Raw genomic sequence first — 24941 nt, 5'->3', positions numbered from 1 at the left:
AGCAGAGCCAAAGACAAACAAGGGAATGGGGGAGTGAATTAGTACAAGGAACAGGTATGGCTCTAAGGGAGAAATATTTACTTAAGTGTTTGGCCAAAAGGTAACAGCTGGCAATTCTATGCTGCACAAACCTCAGTGGCTCCGCTGCAGGCAGATCCGAGCACAGGGTATAAGCTGGCTATCCACTACCTGCCTCAAAACTGACAGGCACAATGAGTCTTCTTGCTATAACCTTGTCTTTCCCCCTGTCCAAATGTTCTTCTCCAGCACTGTCCCATACTTTATAGAGCTCAGTGGTGGCTTTTACCTACAGCTTAGTGTGGGACTGTTCTTGTTCTCAACCAGTGGTCAGTGTTTGGATAGCTGTGTGGTGAACTGTCTTTCCCTCACACCTCTCAAAGTCAATGAATGCCACTAAACAAATCCAAACCTCTCCCTTCTTCCCCCCCCCCCCCCCATCATCTTTGTATGATGAATTTTTGCCCAGGCCTCATAGGTAGATAAGGGTTTCATGTTCTTTCTCTCCATTTCAGGGTGTCTGTCTTCCTTGTGCTAACAACACTTCCACCAACTTTAGACTGTCCACTAGGGTGCACGGCACGCCTGGCACTTGTCTTCTGGTTATTGCCTTTGTGCCTCCAATGGGGGACATACTGTGTCACATGCTTGGGTATATCATCCATCCCCACTGCTGTTCCTACTTCTTCTTCCGTCCTCCAGCTAACTATGGCAGAGAGATACCAGCAGCTGTAGTATCTTGTGATACAGTTTTACCACAACTGAATGGAGTGCAGATGACAAGTGACTGAGGCAGTAAGGAAAAGTGTGTCTGAAATTCTACTATTTCCAATACTTAGTACTACATATGAATCTTGCTCAGAAATTTTTTTCCCATGAGACCATTTGTCTCAAAAATTTAGCCTTATTCCCCTTGTTCTTTATCACCAGTGAAAACACAAGCATGGCAACTCCATTAGCCTATCCCTTAACCTCTCTGCTTTAAAGCCCACCTGAATTCTTCCTTCTTTTACAGATTTACCTCAATCTACACTTGTTCTAACCAAACCAAGACCTCACTCTTCTTGGATATTACTGTGAATCAGAGAACATTAAAAAGATGGGTGAAAGAGCCTTGCTTTTCCCCAGAAGACTCATTCCTAAAGCTTTGGAGACTACTGTGGGGTGGGTTGCTTCTGCCCCATGGGCTTCTCTATCTAGAGTTTTTAGTCTCAGGTTCCCTAGGTAACCTGAATATTAATTACTACATTAACATTTTGATTTTTCATGTAAGAGGTATATCATCAGTACAACAAACTACAGAACCCAGCTGGGTACCTTCACAGCTATAATTGTTTTTAATACCTACACATTTCTTTTGAGCAAGATGCAGCTTCACAATTTCTTTGCTTTGGTGATTTTAGGCTTTATTCATTTGTGCCAATGGAATTCAAGCTGTAGCCCTTTTATCCTTCATCAGCAATCAGGCCTTAGCACTCCAGATGCAGCCTATTGGTTAATTGGGCTAATTTACCCCTTCTGGCCTTTTGGGGATGGACACCCAGTCACACACCATCCCCTTAAAGACTACATCCCTCAGCGGTATGGATGCATTCTCCGCTGGAGTTGCTGGAGCTGGCTCCATAGGTCATCCTGCTCCTGGTCACCGACCATGAGAAATCATTTACCCCTCTCTTCCATGTTATTTCTGAGTTTCTCTTTCTGAAACTGCATGTCCTCTATGGCTACTTGTAATGCTTGCTCTGCTGCTAACAACTTTTCATGTAGCTTTTGCCCTTGCAGACTCTCCCAATATCCTTTTTCCCCAGAGTCTGAGTTCCAACTGTGCACTGGTTAGTCTCCATATTGGTCCCTGTATCTTTTAGCTTTGCCCCTGAGAGTCTCTTCCTTCCCTGGAGTTCTCATCTGTCTTCTCCCTCACAGCCACTTCAGCCTTCTCCACCATCTTTGTGCACCCATTCTGGGCCTCTGGCCCTACCTTCCATATCTTTCCCTGAGTGATGCCCTTTTCTTGACAACTTTCATTCTCCTTGTTCCTCATCAGGACCCTGTCCTTCCCTGGGCTACAATTCTGTTTGTGAGGTCACTGTCTCCTCACATGTCCTGGTTTCACCACCCACTTCCTGCTTTCTCCATAGGAAGATAATCTGCATCCAGGTAGGTTGTAGACAACTGCAACCATCATTTTGCTGGGGGCAGCAGCTAGCAACATTCACAGATAACAAAAAAAAACAGCCTTTTAACAGTAAATATAGCAGCTGGTCTTTCAAGTTAAAAATACAAAATAATAATTTTTTATAAAGTGCATCAAAATATATAATTGTGCTCATAATTTCCCTTAGAGAATACAGTTAATTATATTGATCCAACGGTCCAACATGTTTCAAATTTCCTATTATAAACTGTTTTCAAAAAAACAAATGTATAACTTAGTTACAAAAATACCAAGTCCTATAAAATCTTGGTACAAAAGCAATCACTTTTTGCACTGGCTATTTAACTGAATCCAATGTTTTTAAAGTTATGTAAAGAAAAGGGTTTTGTTTTTTCTTTGATTTTTGCTAAATACCTTTTGTCAGTATAAAAATATGGGTGAAAATCACCCTGCTCAGATGGGCCAACAAAGCCCCTTTCACTGCTTAAACCATGAATGTAGGGGCTAAGTGAGGGCTTAAGCAGTGCACAAGGTCTTGTAGAGAGTCTCTACCTTAGGATTAATAACTCTTTTTAGACAATATCAGACTGTTTTGTAACCACACTATCCCCTCTGAGTAAGGGTAATGGTGCTCTAAGAGCACACCAGAGCACTGTTCACCTAATTCTTCTTTGAGTGATGGTCCCTACAGTATTCCATTGAAGGTTTACACATGTCCACCATGCACCAGGAGCTGGAGAACTTGAAAGTAGTGTCCGTTGATTCAGGAACGTGCCCTTGCCTTGACTTGCCTCATGGTTTCGTCCGAAGCGATAAAGGGTGGGGCAGATCAACCACGTCTCCAATTCCTTTTCCCTCCCACATGATCTGGGTCAGAACTATGAGTGTCCTCTTGCACCTTTTATACATCTTGAATACTGTGTACAGATGTGGTCTCCTCACCTCAAAAAAGATATTCTAGCACTAGAAAAGGTTCAGAAAAGGGCAACTAAAATGATTAGGGGTTTGGAGAGGGTCCCATATGAGGAAAGATTAAAGAGGCTAGGACTCTTCAGCTTGGAAAAGAGAAGACTAAGGGGGGATATGATAGAGGTATATAAAATCATGAGTGATGTTGAGAAAGTGGATAAGGAAAAGTTATTTACTTATTCCCATAATACAAGAACTAGGGGTCACCAAATGAAATTAATGGGCAGCAGGTTTAAAACAAATAAAAGGAAGTTCTTCTTCACGCAGCGCACAGTCAACTTGTGGAACTCCTTACCAGAGAAGGTTGTGAAGGCTAGGGCTATGGCAATGTTTAAAAGAGAACTGGATAAATTCATGGTGGCTAAGTCCATAAATGGCTATTAGCCAGGATGGGCAAAGAATGGTGTCCCGAGCCTCTGTTTGTCAGAGGATGGAGATGGATGGCAGGAGAGAGATCACTTGATCATTGTCTGTTAGGTTCACTCTCTCTGGGGCACCTGGCATTGGCCACTGTCAGTAGACAGATACTGGGCTAGATGGACCTTTTGGTCTGACCCGGTACGGCCATTCTTATGTTGTTAAAAAGAGTGTAGTTAGGCTTTTTTATTGTATTTAGCTGTTTTACTGGGTTTTTTTACACGGTTTTTACTCATTTTAGTAATTATTTAGAGGAGTTTTGGGACTTTTGGGGAATCTGTTTACTTATAAACGCCTCCCCCCCTCCCCCCCCGTACCCATGCATGGGAACTTGACTGTGCTGAAGACCTCAGGCTTTAAAATCTGTGCTTCCTGCCCAAGTTACTTCTCAGTCAGTGACAAACATCAATGCAGCTTCTACTGCTTGGGAGAAGCCCACATGGCATCCAGGGGCAGCATCTGCCAGTTCTTCAGTCTGACATTCCAAGGATATCACTGCTGACCACAGGCTGACAATCTGGAAGTGTGAGATAAAAGTGTTTAGAGACAAAGGCCCAGACCCTCGGTGGGAATTAAGCTCCTAAATATCTTCTGAAGTTCTGGGCTAAAATGATTCCCTAGTATCCTGGACATGGTGCATTGTGGGATGTATCAGATCCCAGAATAAGACAAAGGGCAGCAGGATCAATGGCAGATTTCAGAGTCCTGATGGTACTGATCACAACTTCACTGCTTTTCAAAATAATACTGCTTAGCATTTACACACACCCCTGGAGGAAACAAACTGAGTTATGGGTTGGATGATCAAGAGACCATCCTTCTAGAAGGCATTTAAATGGAGGGTGCCCTATCGATTAGATGGTTTTTTGTGGACTGTGTTGGCTTATCTTGCACGCGTGCGCGCGCTCTCTCTCTCTCACTCACACACACACACATACACACACACACTCTCTCTCTCTCTCTCTCTTTATTTGTATCTTTGAATGTATTTAACATCTGCCGAATCTTGCACAGCAGAACTGTGCTGAGCGGTTGAAGACATTAATCATTAATTAATTAACTCAAAACCATCTAGCTGTTCCAATAGCTGAGCTGCGTAACCAGGTGTTTCCTTCCCTGTTCCTGCATCCCCTCTCCCCCATCCCTTCTGATTGTTACACCCACCGCTTACATTTTTGCTGAAATCTGATTGTTAACTCGTCAAGGCAGGGACTGACTCTTATTATACATTTGTACAGCGCCTGGCACAGTGGGGCCCTGGTCTCTGATGGGGCCACAGTGCTTCCGTAATACTAATTTATAACAATAATAAGGTGAATGTGGCCTATTTTCCTGGAAAGGGGGATGGAAAAACAAGGAAAGAGAAGGGATTCCTGGGTTTGCCAGAAATCATACAATCTTTCTTGACACAGCTGAGCTGTTTGGGCTGGTTACAAAGCAAGTCGGGGGAAAAGTCATTCTGAAAGGTTCACACAGCTTTATTGGTAACTAAATTAATTAAAAACAGACTTTCTTTTCAAGTTCTCTGCCACCTCCTTATCATTCATTAGCTACACTGGTCTTTTGCAGGTTAGAACTAGCTTCCTGCTGTGATGCTGTTCACAACTTTATTGCGTCTCAAAACAATACCCCGCTGGGAAGTAACATGAGTTATGAGGTGGACAATAAAAAGACTATCCTCATCACAGAGGACATTTTTAGGATGCTGCCTGAGGTAAGAACAGTTTCTTTTTCTTTCAGAACTACGGTTATTTTATTTGGCTCTTTGGAGGATGGTCCCACTCCCAGTCTCTCTCCTTATTTCTTGATAACTTTCTCATGCAAAGGAGAGAGGCTGGCTGGCTGGGACTCCCGTTAGGATATGTCTACATTGAACCTGGAAGTAAGCCTCACAGCCCAGGTCCACAGGTTTGTACTAGCGGGGCTTGCACCAGAGCACTAAAAATAGCTGTGTAGAGGTTGCAGCTTGGGCTCAGCCCCCCAGACTTCAGAGCCCAAGCTACAGTATCTACACGGTTATTTTTAGCATGCTTGCACAAGCCCCGCTAGTGGGCCTGGCCTGGGAGGCTCGCTCCCAGATGAAGTGTAGATGTACCTTTTAGTATCCATGAACTCTGCTGGTAACTCAGCCATAGAGGTTACTGCAGAACGCTGCAAATTGTAAACTCTCTCAGCAGCCAGATGTGCCTCTGTAGTACTTCCAGTCCTGGGGCAAGAGGTCAGGTCTATGGACTGAAGGCCATTGTGCAAATTAACACTGCTCTTCTCACACCTAGTTTCAGGTGATCATGAAAAGTTTCAGTCTCCAATAGATGGTTTGTGTTCTTTTATTCCATGCCAATCCCGGTGACTGTGTGATGGATCTCAGGAACTGAACCAGACCTCTCTAGAACTGAAAACATGACCATGTTACAGGTTGAGATAAAGAGACTTAGACTCACATCCTCTGTGGATGGAGCACAGAAAGGAACACTGGCCATTAGATCACATGTGCATCTCCCTTCCTGAGTGTATCTGACACACGGTTCCTCTTGACACCTCTTCAGCTTCTTCTTGTGTATGCTCAAGTACAATGGAACTGATCCTCCTCTCGCAATGATGTAAATCAGGAGTAATTCCATTAAAGTAGATAAAGTTACAGTGGTGTAAAACTAGGGTAAGTGAGAGGAGAATCAGGCCTCTGGTATCTGCTGATATGTACACGCACTTGCTATCCAAGCCATACTAGTTTAGCCTCGGGTCTGTCCCCCCAAATATGATGGTTTTTGTCACTCGGTTTCACTGCAGAAAGACAAATTCTTTCTCCAACATAAAAGAGGTGCCTTGGTTTTCCAAACAAAGCCCTTTTATTGTGTTGTCTTGAGATAAACTTCTTCTATAAGGACTGGCATTTACCAGCTTTCATGCATTTCCTTGCTTTCCCGTATGGCACCCTCTACTGTTTCTCTCCTTCTCCCTCTCAGCACACATGGCCTGCCTGAGAGAAGGGGAAGGATAACATTAGGCACCTGCGTTTCTCCCTGGCAGTAGTAGTTCCTGGAGGTCTCCCTAGATGCATGGTCCCACTAAGAGTATGTCTGCACTGCAATTCCATGCTTAAGCTCAGGCTCAAGTGTAAACCCTCCCTCCCCCTTGCATCTACACTGCAATTGCACGGACCCAGGATCCCAGGACCCTCAGGGCCTGAGCACAAGTCAAGCCAGGACCCCAGGTTGGAGCCCTATTGCTTTGCAATGTAGATGCAGCCTTGCTTTACTCTTGTCCTGGGAGTCTGCCAGAAGTGTCCCACAATTCTATGGGCGAACCTCCTTAGTCCTCGCTATCCCCAAAATCTCCAGTCGACTGTATTGAAAATGAGTCACCCCCAGTGGCATATGGCAGCAGCTCAGGTCAGCGTTAACTCCTTCTCTTCTGAACACCAAGCTCCCAGCACACTATCAGAGAGCCTCCTGGGTTTGCAGTGGAGACTGAGCAGGGCAAGACTTTTGTAAATCATGCTGCTTCATGGTCACGGGAGCACAGCCCAATTTCGGTGAATCTCTGGTGCAAGGCCAGTAAAACTGAACTTCAGCAGAAGTACCAGGAATGACCATGCGTACCAGCAGATAGCTAAAAAAGCTGACAGCTTTAGATGGGTGATCAGTGCAAGGAGCATAGTAAGAGGCTGAAGAGCGAGTACTGGAAGACCAGAGACAAGAACCACAGCTCGGGCAACTTGCCAACATCATGGCTGTTTTATGAGGACTTTGACCGGGTGCTGGGCACTGCACCCAGCATGGAGCCAACATGCATGATGATAACCTGGTGAGCTGGCCCCTGAATCCAGCATGGGGATGGATGAGAGCCAGCAGCAGGCTCCGAGAGGTGCATGAAGTGACTGTTTATTAAACCAATCCCAGAGGAAGCTGTGGATCAGGATCAACAGCAAATTCAAGGTCCCTACTCAGAAGAGCTGTTTGATTTCTCCCTCTCTGAGAACAGCCCACTACTGAGTCTACAGCAAACCTGAGGGGGACAGAAGCCACCCTGGAACCTGGTAAGTTTGACTCCGATTTACAGTTTATTACAGTATTGGGAGGGATTTGTGCATTGCTTCTAAAGCACAAGTTATGATCAGCTCCGGCTACCAGTGTGTGTCCGGGGATGGTGGATTGTATCAGAGCACCTTGGTGTCCCCTCTCCCCTCCCATCCCCAACTATGTGGAGTTCAAAATGGCGACTGGGAATTTCAAACAGTCATAAACAGCTGTAAAGTTATTTTCACTGTAAAGTCACAGATGTTTGCCAGGGTCATGCATGTTTTCCTTTCAGTAGTAAGGGCTTGAAATTTGCCTCTCTGTAATTATTCCTCCTTCCTCTATCGAGTTACCTGGAAACAGGGAAGTGTGTGTGTGTGTGTGTGTGTGTGTGTGTGAAACTGTTTTCTATTTCCAAATCTAGTCCATGCAGTCTGTGGGTCACCAAATTATTTCTCCCAAGTACAAGTGGGGTGTCAGTTTTTGTCCAGAACTGTGGTGGGTGCAGAAGGCTGTGGAGTTCTTCATGCTTTTGTGCAGCAATAACAGGGTAAAGCAATGTGTGTGCTAACGCAGCATCCTGTTAATTCCCTCACGGATTCGGACCCAATCCTGGTTAGTGATAGCTGCAAACTTTTCCTGAAGCAGGAACTCCAGATATGCAGTTACATTGTGGGGAATGGTGTACTTTCCAGGGCCACCTCAGTAGCTGACTAGCCCACTCCACTCACAGATGTGCTGTTCAGTCACTATAGATTTGACTACTTCTGCTGCATCCACTAGCAGCTTGGAATAACATCTCCCTTTGGCAGTAGGGCACCACAAGAACCGTTATGTCCTCCGAAGCGAGAGAGGCCTGAAATGACGGGAAAAGCCTTTTGCAGCAAGGGCACTATCCTCCCACACATACATGCTCCATATGCCAGTTAATTATAATATGTTTATAAAACAGAAAACAGGTTGTTGTTTTAACCATGCCACTGTTTCTGCCCTTCTGTAACTGCAAATAACCAGGCTGTGGCCAGAGAGAATGTGGACTGAAGCATCTCCTTCGCAATACATGTCGGTTTAGTTTCGAAATGTATTGTTTTGTCCTTGAGATTCCACAAGAGTTAATTCTGTGCTCCTCCACTGAGCTACTTTAGACAGTAACCCTCTGTTTCTTGTCCTCTTTCAGGCCGCTCAACCTCTACTGCCTGCTGTTCATCAGGAATTGATCCATGGCCCAGTGTACCCTCACAGGCCATTCCAAAAGGAACTTATCATGGAAATGCTTATCATCAATGTTCATGACACAGCAGACCAGCAGGTCCAGTACCAGAAGAAGAGGGATGAAAGAGCAACGGCATGCTGAGAAGCAGGAGGAGTTGCTGAAACAATTCTCTCTGAGCTCTGTCCTCCTCCCTTAGCTGCCTCTCCTGTTCCAGGAACTGCTTTGCAAGAGCCTGCTCCCTCGCTGAAAACCTGGGCAAAGAGCCACATGCCTGATTGCCTCAGATATCTCTGCCACCACTTTACCCACAGCCAACTTTCCAACCCCAAACTGGTTGGCAACGGACCTGTAACAGTCCAGAATAGCCAGCTTCCAGACAGCTATAGAAACCTGTTTCTGGACCAGCATGACTGACCTCTTTACATTGGAGGGTTGAGGATAAGCTGCTCAGAAAGCTCCAGAAATGTAGCTTGCTTCATGCAAAAATTCTGGACCCACTGCTGGTCATCCCAGGTCTTCATGACAAATGTGCTTGTGGCCTTGCACGAGAAGCGCTGGTCTACACATGGGGCATCAGTGGCTATGCCAGTTGTACCAAGCAGCATCAGCCAGTGTGAGTCTGCGATGCCAGGGTACTCATCCTCCTGCTACTCCACCAGGAAATCTGTCAGGTGCCTTCGGTGGGACAGAAAATGCTGCTGAAATGTCCACCAATGCCTCATGGATGCTTTGCCAGTTTCCTGACACAGAAGTGAAAGCACAAGCAAGAGAAGTTCTTCAGAAGGCACCTCCTCCATGTCGCTGGATCCAGTAATTGGGAATGCACAATCCAAAATGACTACTCGGCAGGCTCAGGTTGTTCAGACTTCCTGTAATAGGCAGGGAGGGCAGTAAAGTTTTCCCACAGTACATCACGGTCAGAGGGCTAGAGCACCACTTGCGACTCTGGGATATGGTTGGTTTGGCTCAGGTCTGTGCGCAGCTGTGTGAATGACAGAGCCCCGGGTTGAAGCATGGCTTAGAACAGTCTTAACATAGTGTTAAAAACAGTGTAGATGCTTAAACCCAGGATTCCTTAACATGGGTCAGCAGACTCGAGTCCCACTAACCCTGGGCTTACATTGCAGCGTAGACATACCCTGTGTCCCTCAGGAGACACTGTCCATAACAGGAGTATTGCATGGTAAACAAAGCAAGTTATTTATCTTTTTGTTCAATTTTAACAATGCAAAGAGACTTCCCCAAACTGTTGAAAGCAAAGATAGCAGCTCACAGTCCAGTCTTGCTCTTTCCACCTCTCTGTTACTTCTGACTGTTTGTGGCAGACGCGTGCTGCATTCTGTGTGTGTTCTCTGCACTTTACTGGAGTTAGCCTGCAAGTAGTAGTAGTTCTGATTCCATATCACGAGAAATGCAAAAAAGACCAGCCCAAACTCTGTTCATGCTCTTCTTGTTCTTTTCAGTCCCCACCCCTTCTGGGCTATCCTTTTAAGCACTGTGCAGTGGTTGGAAATGGAGGCATTCTGAAAAATTCCAGCTGTGGAGCTGAAATCGATCACTCTGACTTTGTATTTAGGTAAGAGCTGCTAAACACTAATGTGATTAGAGTGCTAAAGCTCTTGAAGGGACTCTGTCAAGCTTGGTAGGCCAAAAAGTAAACCAAACGGCTGTGTTATGGTTAGTGGGTGTGCACATGCGCCCCATTCTTCCACACAATAGCCAAGCATCACGTTCTGCTCTGTAAGTGTCACTACTCTGGGTGCAGATAAGAAGAGAGCAGAAGCCGAAAAAAGCGTACATGTATTCACACACCTGCGATTTCAAGGAATGTCAGCAGTTCTTTCCCAAGTGTCTGACTGTTGGGTCCTGCCCACGTGCTCAGGTCTAACTGATCACCATATTTGGGGTCAGGAAGGAATTTTCCCCTGTATCAGATTGGCAGAGACCCTGGGGTTTTTCCACCTTCCTCTGCAGCGTGGGGCACAGGTCATGTAAATGGTGGATTCTCTGTAACTTGAAGTCTTTAAATCATGATTTGAGGCCTTCATTGACTCAGCCTGAGGTTAGGGGTCTATTACAGGAGTGGGTGGGTGAGGTTCTGTGGCCTGCAATGTGCAAGTCAGACTAGTTGATCATGATGGTCCCTTCTGGCCTTAGTCTATGAATCTGGATGTGGTCTAGTTTGGGAGTTGAGCCTCTGAGAAGCTCTGTTTTTTGCTTATTGAATATCATTTAGGGTTGAGGGGTGTTTTTCTTTGGACCAGGAGAAGAGATTTTTTTTAAAAAAAAGACTGATATAAGCTAGCATTAAATATGTTACATGCTTTCCCTTGCCTTAAAATCTTCATGCCAGGCACCTTAACCTTCTTGAGCACTTTTGAAAATTCCCTAGGCCCCTGCTGGCATTTTCAGATACCTAAAACCAGTTTTCAAAGGTACTTAGGAGCCTAAGTCACTTTGGGTACTTTTAAAAATGTTACCAATTGACACTCATAGGTATAAAGTCAAGCATATGGTTACATGTTTTGCTGGATTGGGGCCTCGGGTCTAGGTTTTTAAAGGTTTTTAGGCCTTGCAATGCTGAGTGGAGCAATGCCTAGGGGCCAGGTTTTTAAAGGTATTTAGGTGCCTAAAGATAGGCACCTAAATACCTTCTCAAACTCCCAGTGGGTGTTGGGCACCTTGGCACTTTTGAAAATCCCTATAGGCACCTAACTGCCTCTTGAGGTGCCTACGGGTATGTCTATCCTGCAGCTGAGAGGACGCCTCCCAGCCCAGGTAGACAGACCTGCACTAGTGAGGCTCAAGCTAGCACGCAAAAAATAGCAGTGTGGACGTTCCAGCTTGGGTGGCAGCTTGGGCTCTCAAGCCCACCTCAAACCTTGAGTCTGATCTTGGGTGGCAGAGATTCATTTTGAGTCTCACTCCATGTTGTGGAAATAAAATTCCCACTTTGTTCTCCACCAGAAATTTTCCAACATGTGAACGAGCGACAATCTTGCAGGCAGACCTCTGGGTCCACACCAATCTCCACTGGATTTTGTCACCTTTCTTATTTCTGACTTACATCTGGTGCTTTTAAATAAGACAAAAGAGAAGCCTTCCCGTGTCAAATTTAGGTGATTGGCCTGAATAGAAGTGATGCACCAACAAGATGAGATGCTAAACCTAAATGTAGCAGGTTTTTAAAGAACATAAGTGATAACCATAATTCAGACTAAAACTTTTTCTTCTTTATCTTTAATAGAAATTGACTATTTACTACTGAATCAGTAGTTGGAATGCATTAGTATTTGGACATTTTTCCGTTTTCATCTTTGATACAGGCAATAATATCGCTATGCCAATTGCATCTTATTATTAATTACACTGTTTTTAGTAAAAAAAAAACCTACAGAAAACCTTTAGAGGAGCTTTACTTTATCTTGGAAGGAAATAGTGGCAGGTTCTAGTCTAGTGGTTAAAGCAGGCAGGGGTGGCTCTAGCCATTTTGCCGCCCCAAGCACGGTGGCATGCTGCGGGGGGCGCTCTGCCGGTTGCCGGTCCCGCGGCTCCGGTGGACCTCCTGCAGACATGCCTACGGAGGGTTCGCTGGTCCCGCAGCTCTGGTAGACCTCCCGCAGGCGTGCCTACGGATGCTCCACCGAAGCCGCGGGACCAGCGGACCCTCCGCAGGCACACCTGCGGGAGGTCCACCGGAGCCGCCTGCCGCCCTCCCGGCGACCGGCAGAGCGCCCCCCGCGGCATGCCGCCCCAAGCACGCTTGGCGTGCTGGGGCCTGGAGCCGCCCCTAAAAGCAGGGGAACTGGGAGGTGGGACTTCCTGGGTTATTAGTAGCTTGGCTACTGACTCATGTGATATGGAGAAAATGTGACTCTCTGTACCTCAGTATACTCATCTGTTAAACAGGTCAAATACTTATTTTTCAGACATGTTGTAAGGGTTCATTAATATTTATTTATTTATCAGGTGCTTGGAGGGAGGTGACGTAAATATTACGGTGCAGTCGAGGAATTTGCATAGAATAACACCAGGGCATTTGTGGTGGGGCTCTCTTTAAATAACTGTTTCTAAACCTCAGGTGTAACCTTCCCCCAACCACAGGAAGCGTTAGCAAAGATGTTGGCAATAAAACAAGTCTCGTGACTGTTAATCCAAGTATCATAGCACAGAAGTAAGTATCGCCACAATTTTTTTTCCTGTGTAATGTTGTTTAATTGTTTGACATGCTTTAGATTTTGTTGTTAAACCCTTTGGGATGCCATCACAGTGGGCAATGCATTCTGATTACTTCATCAGTGATTCTTAATTCCCAGGTAAAAGGCATACCAGTGAATGGAAACCCATTAAACAGAAATGAGTCAACAATACAGAGATTAGCAGTGCCTCTCTTTGCACCCATCCACATGTTCCTAACCAGGGGAAATAGCAGCATTTCTCATCTCAAGTCCTTTCTGAAAAGCTGGCATTATAGCCATGATTTAGGGAAGCCCTTAAGCACGTGTCGAAGTCCATTAGTGGGACTTGTAGTTAAGCATGTGCTCAAGTGCTGTCCTGAATTGGGACCTACATTTCTATAACTGTCTGAACACTAAAGAATCCAACCCAAAGTAGATCTCCCTTTTTTCTCCAAAGTATTTTGCTTTCTTCCCCTTCTTGGGAAGAAACCAACAACAACAAAAGTCTAATTAGAACTTGCTAATTATTGTATAACCTTCAGTTTCACATTGGACCATAAACTGTTCTAGCTAGTGCTTATCTGCCAAATGAACCAGTGTGGTATGTTGATATTTACTGCTTAATGATCTTACAGCATCTTACAGTCTGCCTTCTCTGTATTCATCAAACAGACACAACCAGACAAAGGGTACGTCTACACTACAGGATTATTCCGAATTTACATAAACCGGTTTAGCAAAACAGATTGTATAAAATTGAGTGTGCGCAGCCACACTAAACACATTAAATCGGTGGTGTGCGTCCACGGTCCGAGGCTAGCGTCGATTTCTGGAGCATTGCACTGTGGGTAGCTATTCCGTAGCTATCCCATAGTTCCCGCAGCCTCCCCCGCCCCTTGGAATTTCCGGGTTGAGATCCCAGTGTCTGATGGGGCAAAAATCATTGTCGCGGGTGGTTCTGGGTAAATGTCGTCAGACACTCCTTCCGCTGGGAAAGCAACGGCAGACAAGCATTTCGTGCCTTTTTTCCCTGGATTGCCCTGGCAGATGCCATAGCATGGCAATCATGGAGCCTGTTTTGCCTTTTGTGACTGTCACCGTATGTGTACTAGATGCCGCTCACAGAGGCGATTCAGCAGTGCTACACAGCAGCATGCTTTTGCATGACAGCAGAGATGGTTACCAGCCATATTGTACCATCTACCATACCATAAATTGGTAATAAGATGATCGTGGCTACCAGTCCTTTTGCACTGCACCATTTGCTGCTGTCATAAGTGCCCCTGGCTGAGATCAGCCAGGGGCGCAAAAGCCAAAATTGGGAATGACTCCCTGAGTCAATCCCTCCTTTTTGGTATCTAAAAATAGAATCAGTCCTGCCTAGAATATGGGCAAGTGTACTAGAGAACCACTGTATATCATAACCAGAGAGCACAGCTGCTCTGTGTCAGATCCTGCAGAAATTATGAGCTGTATGCTACTCACAGGGGGTGCTCCTGCAACAACCCCACCTGTTCATTCTGTTCTTCCCCCAGCCTTCCTGGGCTACCATAGCATTGTCCCCCCACTTGTGTGATGACACAGTGACTTGTTAGTGAGAAATGAGTGGAAGGCAGCCTCCAGTTGCTATGATAGTCCAGATAGGACATTAAGGAGTGTGGAGGAGAGGAGCCCAGCATCCCACTGCTAGTCCAGGGGCAACTGAATCTTTTCTTTACACATGAAGGGTGGGGGCTGATGGAGCTCAGCCCCCTGTTGCTATGATGAAGACGGTTACCAGCCATATTGCACCATCTACCAGGAAAAATTAGGGGCAGGTACCCTTGATCGACCTAACTGATGCTAGTCGGCATGGTTACCAGTCCTTTTGCACTGCCCCATGTGCCAATAGGCTGATGATGACAATGGATATCAGTCTTATTGCACCATCAGCCACCCATGGCAGGGTGGGAGCAAGGATGTTGGTGTTGAGTGCTGCAGCATCGTGTCTATCTGCAGCATTCGGTAAAGATAGGGTGACATGTAAAAGTCAAGAGAGGATTGTTTTCCCTTTCACTTCTGGGGGTGGGTGGGGGGGTGCGTAAATTGCCGAGCTATGCCCTGACCCACCGCGGACACTGTGTTTGACCCTAGAAGCATTTGGAGCTCAGCCAAGAATGCAAATACTTTTCGGAGACTGCAAGAACTGTGGGATAGCTTGAGTCCTCCAGGCCATGAGCGTCCATTTGATTCTTTGGCTTTCTGTTACGCTTGTCACGCAGCAGTGCGCTGACTCCCTGCTATGGCGTCTGGCTGGAGATTTTTAAAAAATGATTTTGAATTTCGTCTTCTGTAACGGAGCGCTGATAGAACAGATTTGCCTGCCCTTACAGCAATCACATCCGCATGGTCCATGCTGGAGCTCTTTCTTTATTTTGATTTTTAACTGCCTCGCCACACGTGCTGATCGGAGCTCCACGCTGGGCAAACAGGAAATATTCAAAAGTTCGTGGGGCTTTTCCTGTCTACCTGGCCACTGCATCAGAGTTCAGATCGCTGTCCAGAGCGGTCAGTGGTGCACTGTGGGATACCACCCGGAGGTCAATACCATCGATCTGCGGCCACACTAACCCTAATCCGATATGGTAATACCGATACTAGCGCTACTCCTCTCGTTAGGGAGGAGTACAGAAACCGGTTTAAAGAGCCCTTTATATTGATATAAAGGGCCTCTTAGTGTGGACGGGTGTGGCATTAAATCGGTTTTACGCTCCTTAAACCGGTTTAAACACGTAGTGTAGACCAGGCCAAAATTTACTCGAGCTTAACAGTGAGATGAAAACAGTCGAATACACAGAAAACTGAAGTTTTGTTGTAGCCATGTCGGTCCCAGGATATTAGAGAGAGAAGATGGATGAGGTAATATCTTTTATTGGACCAACTTCTGTCTCTCTCACCATCAGAAGTTGGTCCAGTAAAAGCTATTGCCTCCCCATCTTGTCTCTCTAAAAGAAGTTTGTCATTGAATCAAGGAGATAGCTGGAGTCTTTGGAATAAATTCTGCTTTGATTCTCTTGCAATCTTTATTGATGTAAATGGAGATGTATTAGTGGCTTACACCGGCGGTGAATTTGGCCCATTGACCTCAATGGGGTTGCAAGAAAAGCAAAATTTGGTCCAGAGGTTTAGCATAAGAAGACAGTTTCATTGGTGGCTATTGAAGCTATTTATTGCTCTTGGGCTTAATCATGATGTTCCACTAAGTTTTTACTCGGTTTTTATTCAGGCAAACCTCCATGGAAGTTAACAGCGTTAACCTTAATAAGGACTCAATAAAAATGAGTCAGGACTTTGGGATTTGGCCATTTCAATGATTTTATTATTCAGAGAAAGCTGTAAGTGCCTTAAAAGGAGGAGAGGGAAAGGGTTGTCTAGAGAACTGCTCTAATTTTAATCCCTTTAACTTCTAATTAGCAAGCTAAATGTGGGGTTCTTCTCACAACACTATAGTTGAAGTTATATCAGCCATTCTGTTATGGACTGTGTTTTCAAGGCATTTACAGTACAGATGTAAAAACTAGATTTCAGCCCTGCAATAAAGTCCCAAAGCAAAATCACTTTGACCATTTTTCTTTTATTGCAGAATTTTGTAGGGCTCAACAGTTTATGACCTGGGATCTGGCAATTCATTAGAAGTATGGTCTAATCTTCAGAAGTGCTGAGTCAGTGGGAGCTTTGGGTGTCATCAGCTTGGACAATCAGTCCAGCAGTATTTAAAAAGCAGCTAAGGTTCTGATTCTGCGAAGGCTTAAGCATGTGCTTACCTTTCACTCCATGAGGACTATTCATATACTAGGCACATGCACAAGTCTTTGCATGGTTGCAGCCTACATTTGTAAAGCAGCTACCACACATATGTAGTAACTACTTTGCATAAAGATTTGTATGGTATATGCTAATGTGCCCATTTTTAAATGTGTGGGGCTTCTCGCACCTTCCTTTGAAGACATGAGCCTGGACTAGGTGGACCACAGGTCTGGTTTGGTATGGCAATTCCTGTGAAATTAAGTAAATTGGATAGTGAATTTGTAATTATTAAATAATTCATAGAAGGCCGGATTTTCATAATAGCACATGTAAAACTGGGATCGTATCATATGCATTTACTACATGTACAGATTAAATGGCAGTAATAGTGCTCACAGATTACTTGCTCAAGCAGTTGTGAAACTCCTGCCTGCAATAATAAATTGTTGAATATTGAATTCAAGCATTTTTTCCCTCTAAAACTGATAAGTTCACTAGGCATTTTATTTGACAGATACAACAAGCTGAATGAAAAGAAGGTGACATTTCTGGAGAACATTGCAAGTTATGGAAATGCTTTCCTTTTATTGCCAGCATTTTCCTTCAAAAGCAACACAGCTGCTTCTTTCAAAGTATACCACACTCTACAAGAGTTCAGAGCAAAACAGAGGGCGATATTTTTTCATCCCAGGTACCTGAAAAGTCTAGCCCAGTTCTGGAGAACAAAGGGAGTGAAAGCATATCGACTGTCTTCTGGTTTTATGATTGCTAGTGCTGCTATTGAACTATGTGAGAATGTGAAGTTGTATGGCTTCTGGCCTTTCTCTAAAACCACGGAGGAGATGCCAATCAGTCACCACTATTATGACAACCAACTGCCCAAGCCAGGTTTCCATGCAATGCCCAAAGAATACAACCAGATTCTCCAACTTCATGGGAAGGGCATTCTGAAGCTGCAGTTTGGTAAATGTGACTCAGACTAAAAAGGTAAGTCAGATTCCTCAAAGATAAAACACTTCTGTTTAAGTAAGTATCAGGGCAAAAATGCCTTTTCTGCGACCAGGTGTTCCCCAGATACGCACATTATTCCCAAAGAGTCAATGAGAGTTATGTATAGGTGTAATCAGTTGAGCCGGGGCTCGACCCTCCTGAGGGCAGGAGGGGAGCCACACCGACTCACTCCACGTCTTCTGTGGAACCGTCTGAACAATAGTAAACAGTGTTTATTCAATGAGCTCAAGCCCCTTTGTGGCAGGGCTACACAGTAAACAGTACAATAGACTCAGGCCCTTTGGAGCAGGGGCTGAGCAGTGAACTAACAGTAGGCGTATAGGCCCAGGTCCTTACACCTGGGTGAGGGGGAAAACTGCCACCCGTGAGCAGGGTGGCAGGGTGGACACAGGCCCGCCCACTCCACTGTGTCCCAGCCCGGGGCCCTAACAGCAGCTATCACTGCCGCTGGTCAGTGGAGTCCTGACCGCAACACACTGACATCGGGACATCTGCAGCCTGACAGGGGTCTGCTACCCCCGGGCTACTTCCACTTTCCCCCTCAGGGCTTACCTCGTCCGGGGCGCCCGCTCCTGGCCAGTCAACCTGCATAGGCTCCTCCAGCCCAGGGCTTGGTGGCAGGTCCGGCAGCTCCTCCGGGAAGTCCGGCCAGGCGTGCTCAGGTGGCTCCTCCGGGTAACAGCAGGGACGGGGAAGCTCCGGCGGCTCCTCTTCGTAGTGGGCGCGGGGGAGTTCCAGCGGCTCCTCCCAGTACCTGTCACGGGGAAGCTCCGGCGGCTCCTCGTCGTAGCGGGCGCGGGGAAGCTCCGGCCAGTCAGGACAGCTACCTCGGGCCCTGGAGGGTTCCCAGTCAGGAGCTCCCACCAGCACGTCTGCTCCCGGCGGTGGCTGGGCTCTGACTGAGCTTTGGCGGCCGGCTTTTCTACTTCCTGTCCCGCCCCTGGACTTCCGGGGGGCGGGGACTGGTGGTGGTGGCTCCGCCCACTTGGGTGTCTGGGAGGGAGCTCCCTCTGCTGGGCAGGAGGGGAGCCACACCGACACACTACAATATGAATTAGAGGGAGGCTTGACTGCTCTGCCTATATGTACAGTACCATGGAGATGAAAGGTTAGGGTCAGCTCCGACATTTTCCTCCACACTGCCAATCCTTCTGCATACATGAAGGATTGGCAGCACTGTCCATGATTGCCACAACTCAGTCTATCAGTAGTGTTCCATTGCCCCAAATGTGTGACCGCCAGTCTTTTGTGTTTTGTGATAGATTCCCCAAGGTGTCCTGTTTTGACTAAAAGTGGGCTGCTTTATTTAAGACAGACACATTTTACCACCTGAAAGAGAGAAGAGGTGAGATTCTGGTGCTGCCTAAACCTTTCTACACTGATGCCACAGTGTACGCGGCCATAAAAAGGGCCAAGCAGTCCATGGACAAATTCACCCAGAGAAGAGGCAGCATATGGCAGGTGTAGGCAACCTTGTGCCCCCCACTTACATGTCCCTGCAGAGTGGCTATGCCAGTTTGGCACAAGGAGAGGGGGCGACTACCGTACTCTGTGTTGCTGCAGTTCTGGTCTGCAGAGCAGCCGGTTGACAAAAGTGTAGAAGCTGCCATAGGTTACAGCAGCTCTTGGGGCTGCTGTAACTTACTTTGGGGACTGCACTGGCCCACAGAGCATCCCAGAATCCTAGAGGCATGAAGCACTGCACCCTTTTTGCCTGGGCTGCATCTTCTTTGTTCTGCATCCTAAGAGATGCAGCACAGAACCTGGCCCCAGATCTTGAGCCAATTTACTGAGTGCAAATTACAGTTGACTGTGGAGAGATTCGGTTGTTTGGCTGTGAGATTCTTCTGACCTGTTGACAAAACACAACCTGCCAATATGGCTCTTTGTACATCCTTCAGCTACATCAATTTCCAGCTCAACTTCTAGTACTGTTGCTGACTATGAGTCGTAGTTACTAGGACTTTGATTCTCCAAAAGATGGGAGTTCAAACACCAATAAATAGGTTACAATGAGACCTGAATATAGTATTTTAATTGGGCTGATATAATCTTTCTCCAGTATTTTTCAAGTTATATAAAAGAAAACTACCCAGCCAAGCAATCTGAAAGTTCAAAAGCTAAGAAATACTTTTCTTCTGCTTAGACTGTGAAATGTATTTCAAAATGGTTTTCAATGCTATTTAGAAAATGCGCTTTCAAATATATATTTCACAGTTGATTCATAACAATAAGAGAGTGCTACCTTTTAACCTTTCAGATTGCTGGGCCAAGCCAAATAAGCACAATTTTCTTCCAGTGGCTTCAGATCTTCCCATGTTCAAAAGAATAAAACAGAATGAGGATGGCTTATACATAACATTACAGTACATAATAGAATGGGGGGATGGGGAGATACATGCTTGCGCACACACATTACTAGGTTATCCTTTTTAACTGTAAAAAGCAATGGCATATAGGTAATGTTGAGAAATACATAATGTATTTCGTAATCACACATACAGTTGCTATGCTTTTTACATCCCGCAGTTTCCACTGTTTGCACTTCATATAATATTAATCATGATAACTATGCCATATAACTTTAATTATAGTAACTATGCCAGCTAGGAAAATTAATAGGAAACCGTTTATGAATTTTTCATCAGAATGGAGCACATAGGAGTCACAAAAAAGCTTAAGCATATGTATGGGTGAATTAAATACTGTCAATGCTTGACAGATTGAAGCTCTGAAAACCATTTCTGTGGCCAGATTTGCACAGGAAGCTGCAAAAAACAATCTGAGGAGTAAATTGCACTGCCCTAACACTGAAACTTTTTGACTTAATGGCTTGCATTTCTAATAGGAAAGAATTTAGTTTTTTAACAACAAAGTGAAAGGTTTTATTAAGATGGTTGAAATTTTTAATGAAGTTTTTCATTGTAAAATGGTCTTTTAAAAATCAGATGTTTTCATAATTTTTTAAAAAATATTCCACGCTTTGGCGAGCACAAGGATTAGGTCTGGGTCTGTCCCCTGCATGTGTATGCAACTGGAGCAGATTCCTTAGACTCTCTTCCGCCTTGGGGCACCCACAGAGGTTTCAGCTATAATCTTGCCCACAGTGTTCACTCTCTGCAGATGTTACCGTTTTGTTGACTTCAATAGAGCAATGCTCTCATACTGTATCAAAGTGGCAGGATTCTCCTGTTGACCCACCCTTTTAGCAGGTGTAGAACCCTGCAGGGAGATGGTAACTGATTCCTGATAAATCCTTGTAGCAGGTGTGGCTTGTTAACTCCACCCTGGCGATAAGGAAAGTGTCTCTTTTTGGAGAGAGTAAACTATGGTTTGGGCTACTGATGTGTTGTCAAGAAAACCCTAGGAGTAGTCAGGAAGAAAGCTTAGCCTGAGGCTTACATTTCCATTGCAACTTGAGTCGCCCATAATGCCAAACCATAGGAAGAGGGGAAGATTGCACTTCATACAGTGGGCCAAATCTTCCAGCAGTGTAATTTGGCACAGATCTATTGACACCATTTTCCACCAGCTGATGGCCAGTATGTGTAGAATCAGTTCAGAGCAGAATGGGAGCTCCAGCTACGTAAATACACACTCATGCACGCATGTCCTTCTGCACACACAGCACCACACATTTGCACTAGAATATATGTATACTTTGTCACAGAGAGAGAATGAGAAAGCCAGCAGAATCCTGGAATTACACTAAAAGCATGATCTAGAAGTGTTTCTCAATGACTGTTCTGTGGACCGGCACCAGTGCCCGACATCTCCCTGATCCAGTTTAGGAAGGCAGTGAGCCAGGCCCTGGTATCAAAAAGGTTGAGAATCACTGATCTAGATTATTTTGTATTAGATAACTAAGTCATTTTTGCTATGGCTCTGTGGTTGAACAGAGTCTTGTTTGCGCATTGCTTTAACCAGATAAGCCTGGAGGAGTCAAATAAACATAGGCCCCAGAGTTGAAAAATAGTCCGTTTTTCATTAATTAGTCTGGCAAAAATCATATTGTTCAGAAGGCTCGTTCAAGTGGAAATGCTGTCTGGACAAGCAAACGGACTGCGTGTTCTGCCTGCCAGAAAGAGACAAGGAGACTGGCTCCAGACTGAGGGGTATCTGGCATAAGCATTAAGCTGCTGCTCACAGGGGTGGGTGGCCAGCCAGAGAGCAGGAATGAAGCAGGGAGGACTGAGCCATCTCAGAGGCAGGAGGAGGAGGTATGGCTAAGCAGGTTAATATTGCTGGGCTGCCCATCAGAGGGGAGGGGCAAAAGGAGGAGGGGCTGAGCAGAGTGGTGGAGTTGAGCTGCTCCTTGGAGAGGAAGGTAGGTAGGTAGGGCCAGACAGAAAGGTATGGCTAACGTGCCTTCATCTGAGCCTCAGTTTGAATATATGAGGTCAGTGATGATTGTGGAGCCTAATAATTGGGGTTGGGTTTTTCAGCTGTAGTCAGATGGTCCAAAGGCAGCTAGTTTTAGAATCCTAGAATATCAGGGTTGGAAGGGACCTCAGGAGGTCATCTGGTCCAACCCCCTGCTCAAAGCAAGACCAATCCCCAACTATTAATACAAAGGCAAGCAATAATGTGACTTTCCAGCCAAGCCAGAGAAGGCTATGTAGCAACTTCTGGAGCCATGCAACCTTAGCAGCAGTTGCCCTTGCTATAGTGCTGCACAGAAGTCCTGATCCACCATAGCACTTCAGCATGTGCTAACTTTTAGCTCATGAGTCGACTCCATGAACTCAGTGGGACTACTCACACACTTAAAGTTAGGCATGTGCTGAAGTGCTATCCTGAATCTGGGCCGCAATGGGCATGATAACGCCGGTGAAGATATATTGTTCTTGTCTAACTAGCAAGCCTCCAAATAGATATAATGGATCGGAAATTGTAAATGGAAACAATTTTATTTACAATTAATTTATGCTAATTGTAATCAGGAAGGAGAGGAGGAGAAATGCAAGAATCTGAAACACTAAAAGTTACCTCTACAGCCATCTTATATTTGTATCTGAATTTTCTATGTCTATCTCCCATGTACATATTGACCAGGCCTGACCCTACTTAGCTGATAAAAGCTGCTGATAAGGTGATGAGGTGATAAAGAGGCATACTATGCTGTGGCCTAACTGTAGGCACTGCTGAATAACAACTACTGGAGATGTTCTAGTGAGCTTAGAGCCCTCCTCTAAAGAAAACAGATGTTTGAACTAGATAGCTCACTATCAGTCCTTTCCACACCCTGAGGATTCTATGAGCCTATGATGATGTATAACAAATGTCTGTGACAGACTATATTCCAGGGGTCGGCAACCTTTCAGAAGCGGTGTGCCGAGTCTTCATTTATTCACTCTAACTTAAGGTTTCGCGTGCCAATAATACATGTTAATGTTTTTAGAAGGTCTCTTTCTATAAGTCTATAATGTATAACTAAACTATTGTTGTATGTAAAGTAAATAAGGTTTTTAAAATGTCTAAGAAGCTTCATTTAAAATTAAATTAAAACGCAGAGCCTCCAGACCGGTGGCCAGGACCTGGGCAGTGTGAGTGCCACTGAAAATCAGCTCGTGTGCCGCCTTCGGCACGCGTGCCATAGGTTGCCTACTCCTGCTCTATTCTAACATAAGGCTGAATACAGATGTGTGAGGCAAAACAGGTTTAAGTTATAAGAATTGTAAAAATTGGCTTATTTTGAATCTAATATACAATTTACTTAAGTATAGGAAACAGTAACACATATTGTTGTTTTGTTTTAATTCCAGGGTGGTGATTCCAAAGGAGAACATTTGTGTATATCTCAGAAGTTTGGTAATGGATTTGATATGATGTTGTTTTGTGAGCATTAAACTGCACTATTATAATTTGGAAATATTTTACACTTAAGGAGAAAAGTGAATGAATTTTGACATAGTGATTGCTACATTTTTTTAACTTCTTGTAATCAAAATGGTTTATTCAAACAAAATTTATCTGGAAAATCTTTGGAACTCATGACTCTTGGTTAAATTTAACAAAGCACAATCTCAAGATGGTGCCACTATGTGACATTTGTAATGTTTTGCTTGTTAAATTATTATAATTTAAAAATGTTTTGACACTTTTGTTCTTTTCATACAAGGTGGACGTAAGTGTGTATTTATTAGCTCCATGGTATGATGTGTTAGATTTGGCAATGGACTTTTTCTACTGAAGACCTTGATCCTGCAAATTCCTCCACTAAGTGGAGTAGTTATTGCAGAAAAAAGTCATTTTGATTGTGGAATAGAGTGCCCGCACTAGGGTGTTATACCACCAGTCAGTTTCCCCGAGTAGATAAGCCCTTACCCATGTGTTTAATTTTATGCACTGTGAGTAACCTCTTGGATGTAATAGGACTACTTGTTTGCATGTGTGTAGGCTTTTGCAGGATCAGAGGCCTATGATATTTTTAAAACCACGGTTTAATTAATTGTATTCTCTTTTCGGTTCAGTTCAACTCCTGCTAAGGACAATGAGCTAGATTCTATGCTGCGCCTCCCAGAACCCTGGTAGTGCACACCATTATGGGCATTTCTCCTCCACCACAGTTGTACATCTCTGCCCGTATACGAAATGGAGCTGTCAGCCAAAGAAACCAACTGCAAAAACCTCAGTCACCCTTTGTTTCTTCCTGCAGCTCACTGACATCAAGACATAAAACCTACCAAGGAGTTAGGAGATCTCAACAGCAGAGCTCTTCCAGTGTCCTGCCCCAAGCTGCATGCCCTATGCCAGGGATTGTAGTGGGGGTAGGGTTGTGAATGGACAGCCCCATACTAGTCTTGTGATGAAGTTCTCCCCTGGCCCCTTGTGGTTCCTGTATGGTCCCTAAACACCAGTGGAGACACATATAGGGGCCAGAGCAGAGGCAAAGTTGGCCCTTCTGGAAAGAACCCTAACGTAGCAGGAGTTGAACAGAACCTTTGTTCCTGTGCTTTTGATTTACAGGAAGTGATGTTCCTTTGCACATTATTATTCACAGATTTTAATATAGAATAGGACAAAATTCTAATAACCCGCTTCTGCTACCAGCAGAATCTCCAGGATCTCTTGGAGAGTCTATTGAATGGTCAAATCAAATATATAATTTCTTTCTTATCCTTTGTACATACTGCGCTCAATCTCAGATATGTTTACTAAACATCATCTTTGACCAT

At 44.9% G+C, this 24941-nt stretch overlaps 1 protein-coding gene across 4 annotated transcripts in view; it reads left to right on the top strand.

Annotated features, from left to right (window-relative positions):
* ST8SIA6 (ST8 alpha-N-acetyl-neuraminide alpha-2,8-sialyltransferase 6) overlaps positions 1-24461 on the top strand; it is a 55055-nt gene extending 30594 nt beyond the window's left edge. For all 4 annotated transcript variants that reach the window (XM_045002933.1, XM_045002932.1, XM_045002935.1 and 1 more), the window contains 6 exons: positions 5129-5273; positions 10252-10364; positions 12870-12962; positions 17267-17739; positions 23529-23574; positions 24237-24461. In XM_045002933.1, the coding sequence (XP_044858868.1) occupies positions 5129-5273; positions 10252-10364; positions 12870-12962; positions 17267-17735 (820 nt within the window). In that variant the 3' untranslated portion in view covers positions 17736-17739; positions 23529-23574; positions 24237-24461. The remainder of the gene's footprint in view (positions 1-5128; positions 5274-10251; positions 10365-12869; positions 12963-17266; positions 17740-23528; positions 23575-24236) is intronic.
* The last annotated feature ends 480 nt before the right edge of the window (positions 24462-24941 follow it).

This window comes from Mauremys mutica, chromosome 2, assembly GCF_020497125.1.
Source record: "Mauremys mutica isolate MM-2020 ecotype Southern chromosome 2, ASM2049712v1, whole genome shotgun sequence".
NCBI classification, from domain to species: Eukaryota; Metazoa; Chordata; order Testudines; family Geoemydidae; genus Mauremys; species Mauremys mutica.
This window is presented reverse-complemented; position numbering and strand designations above follow the sequence as displayed.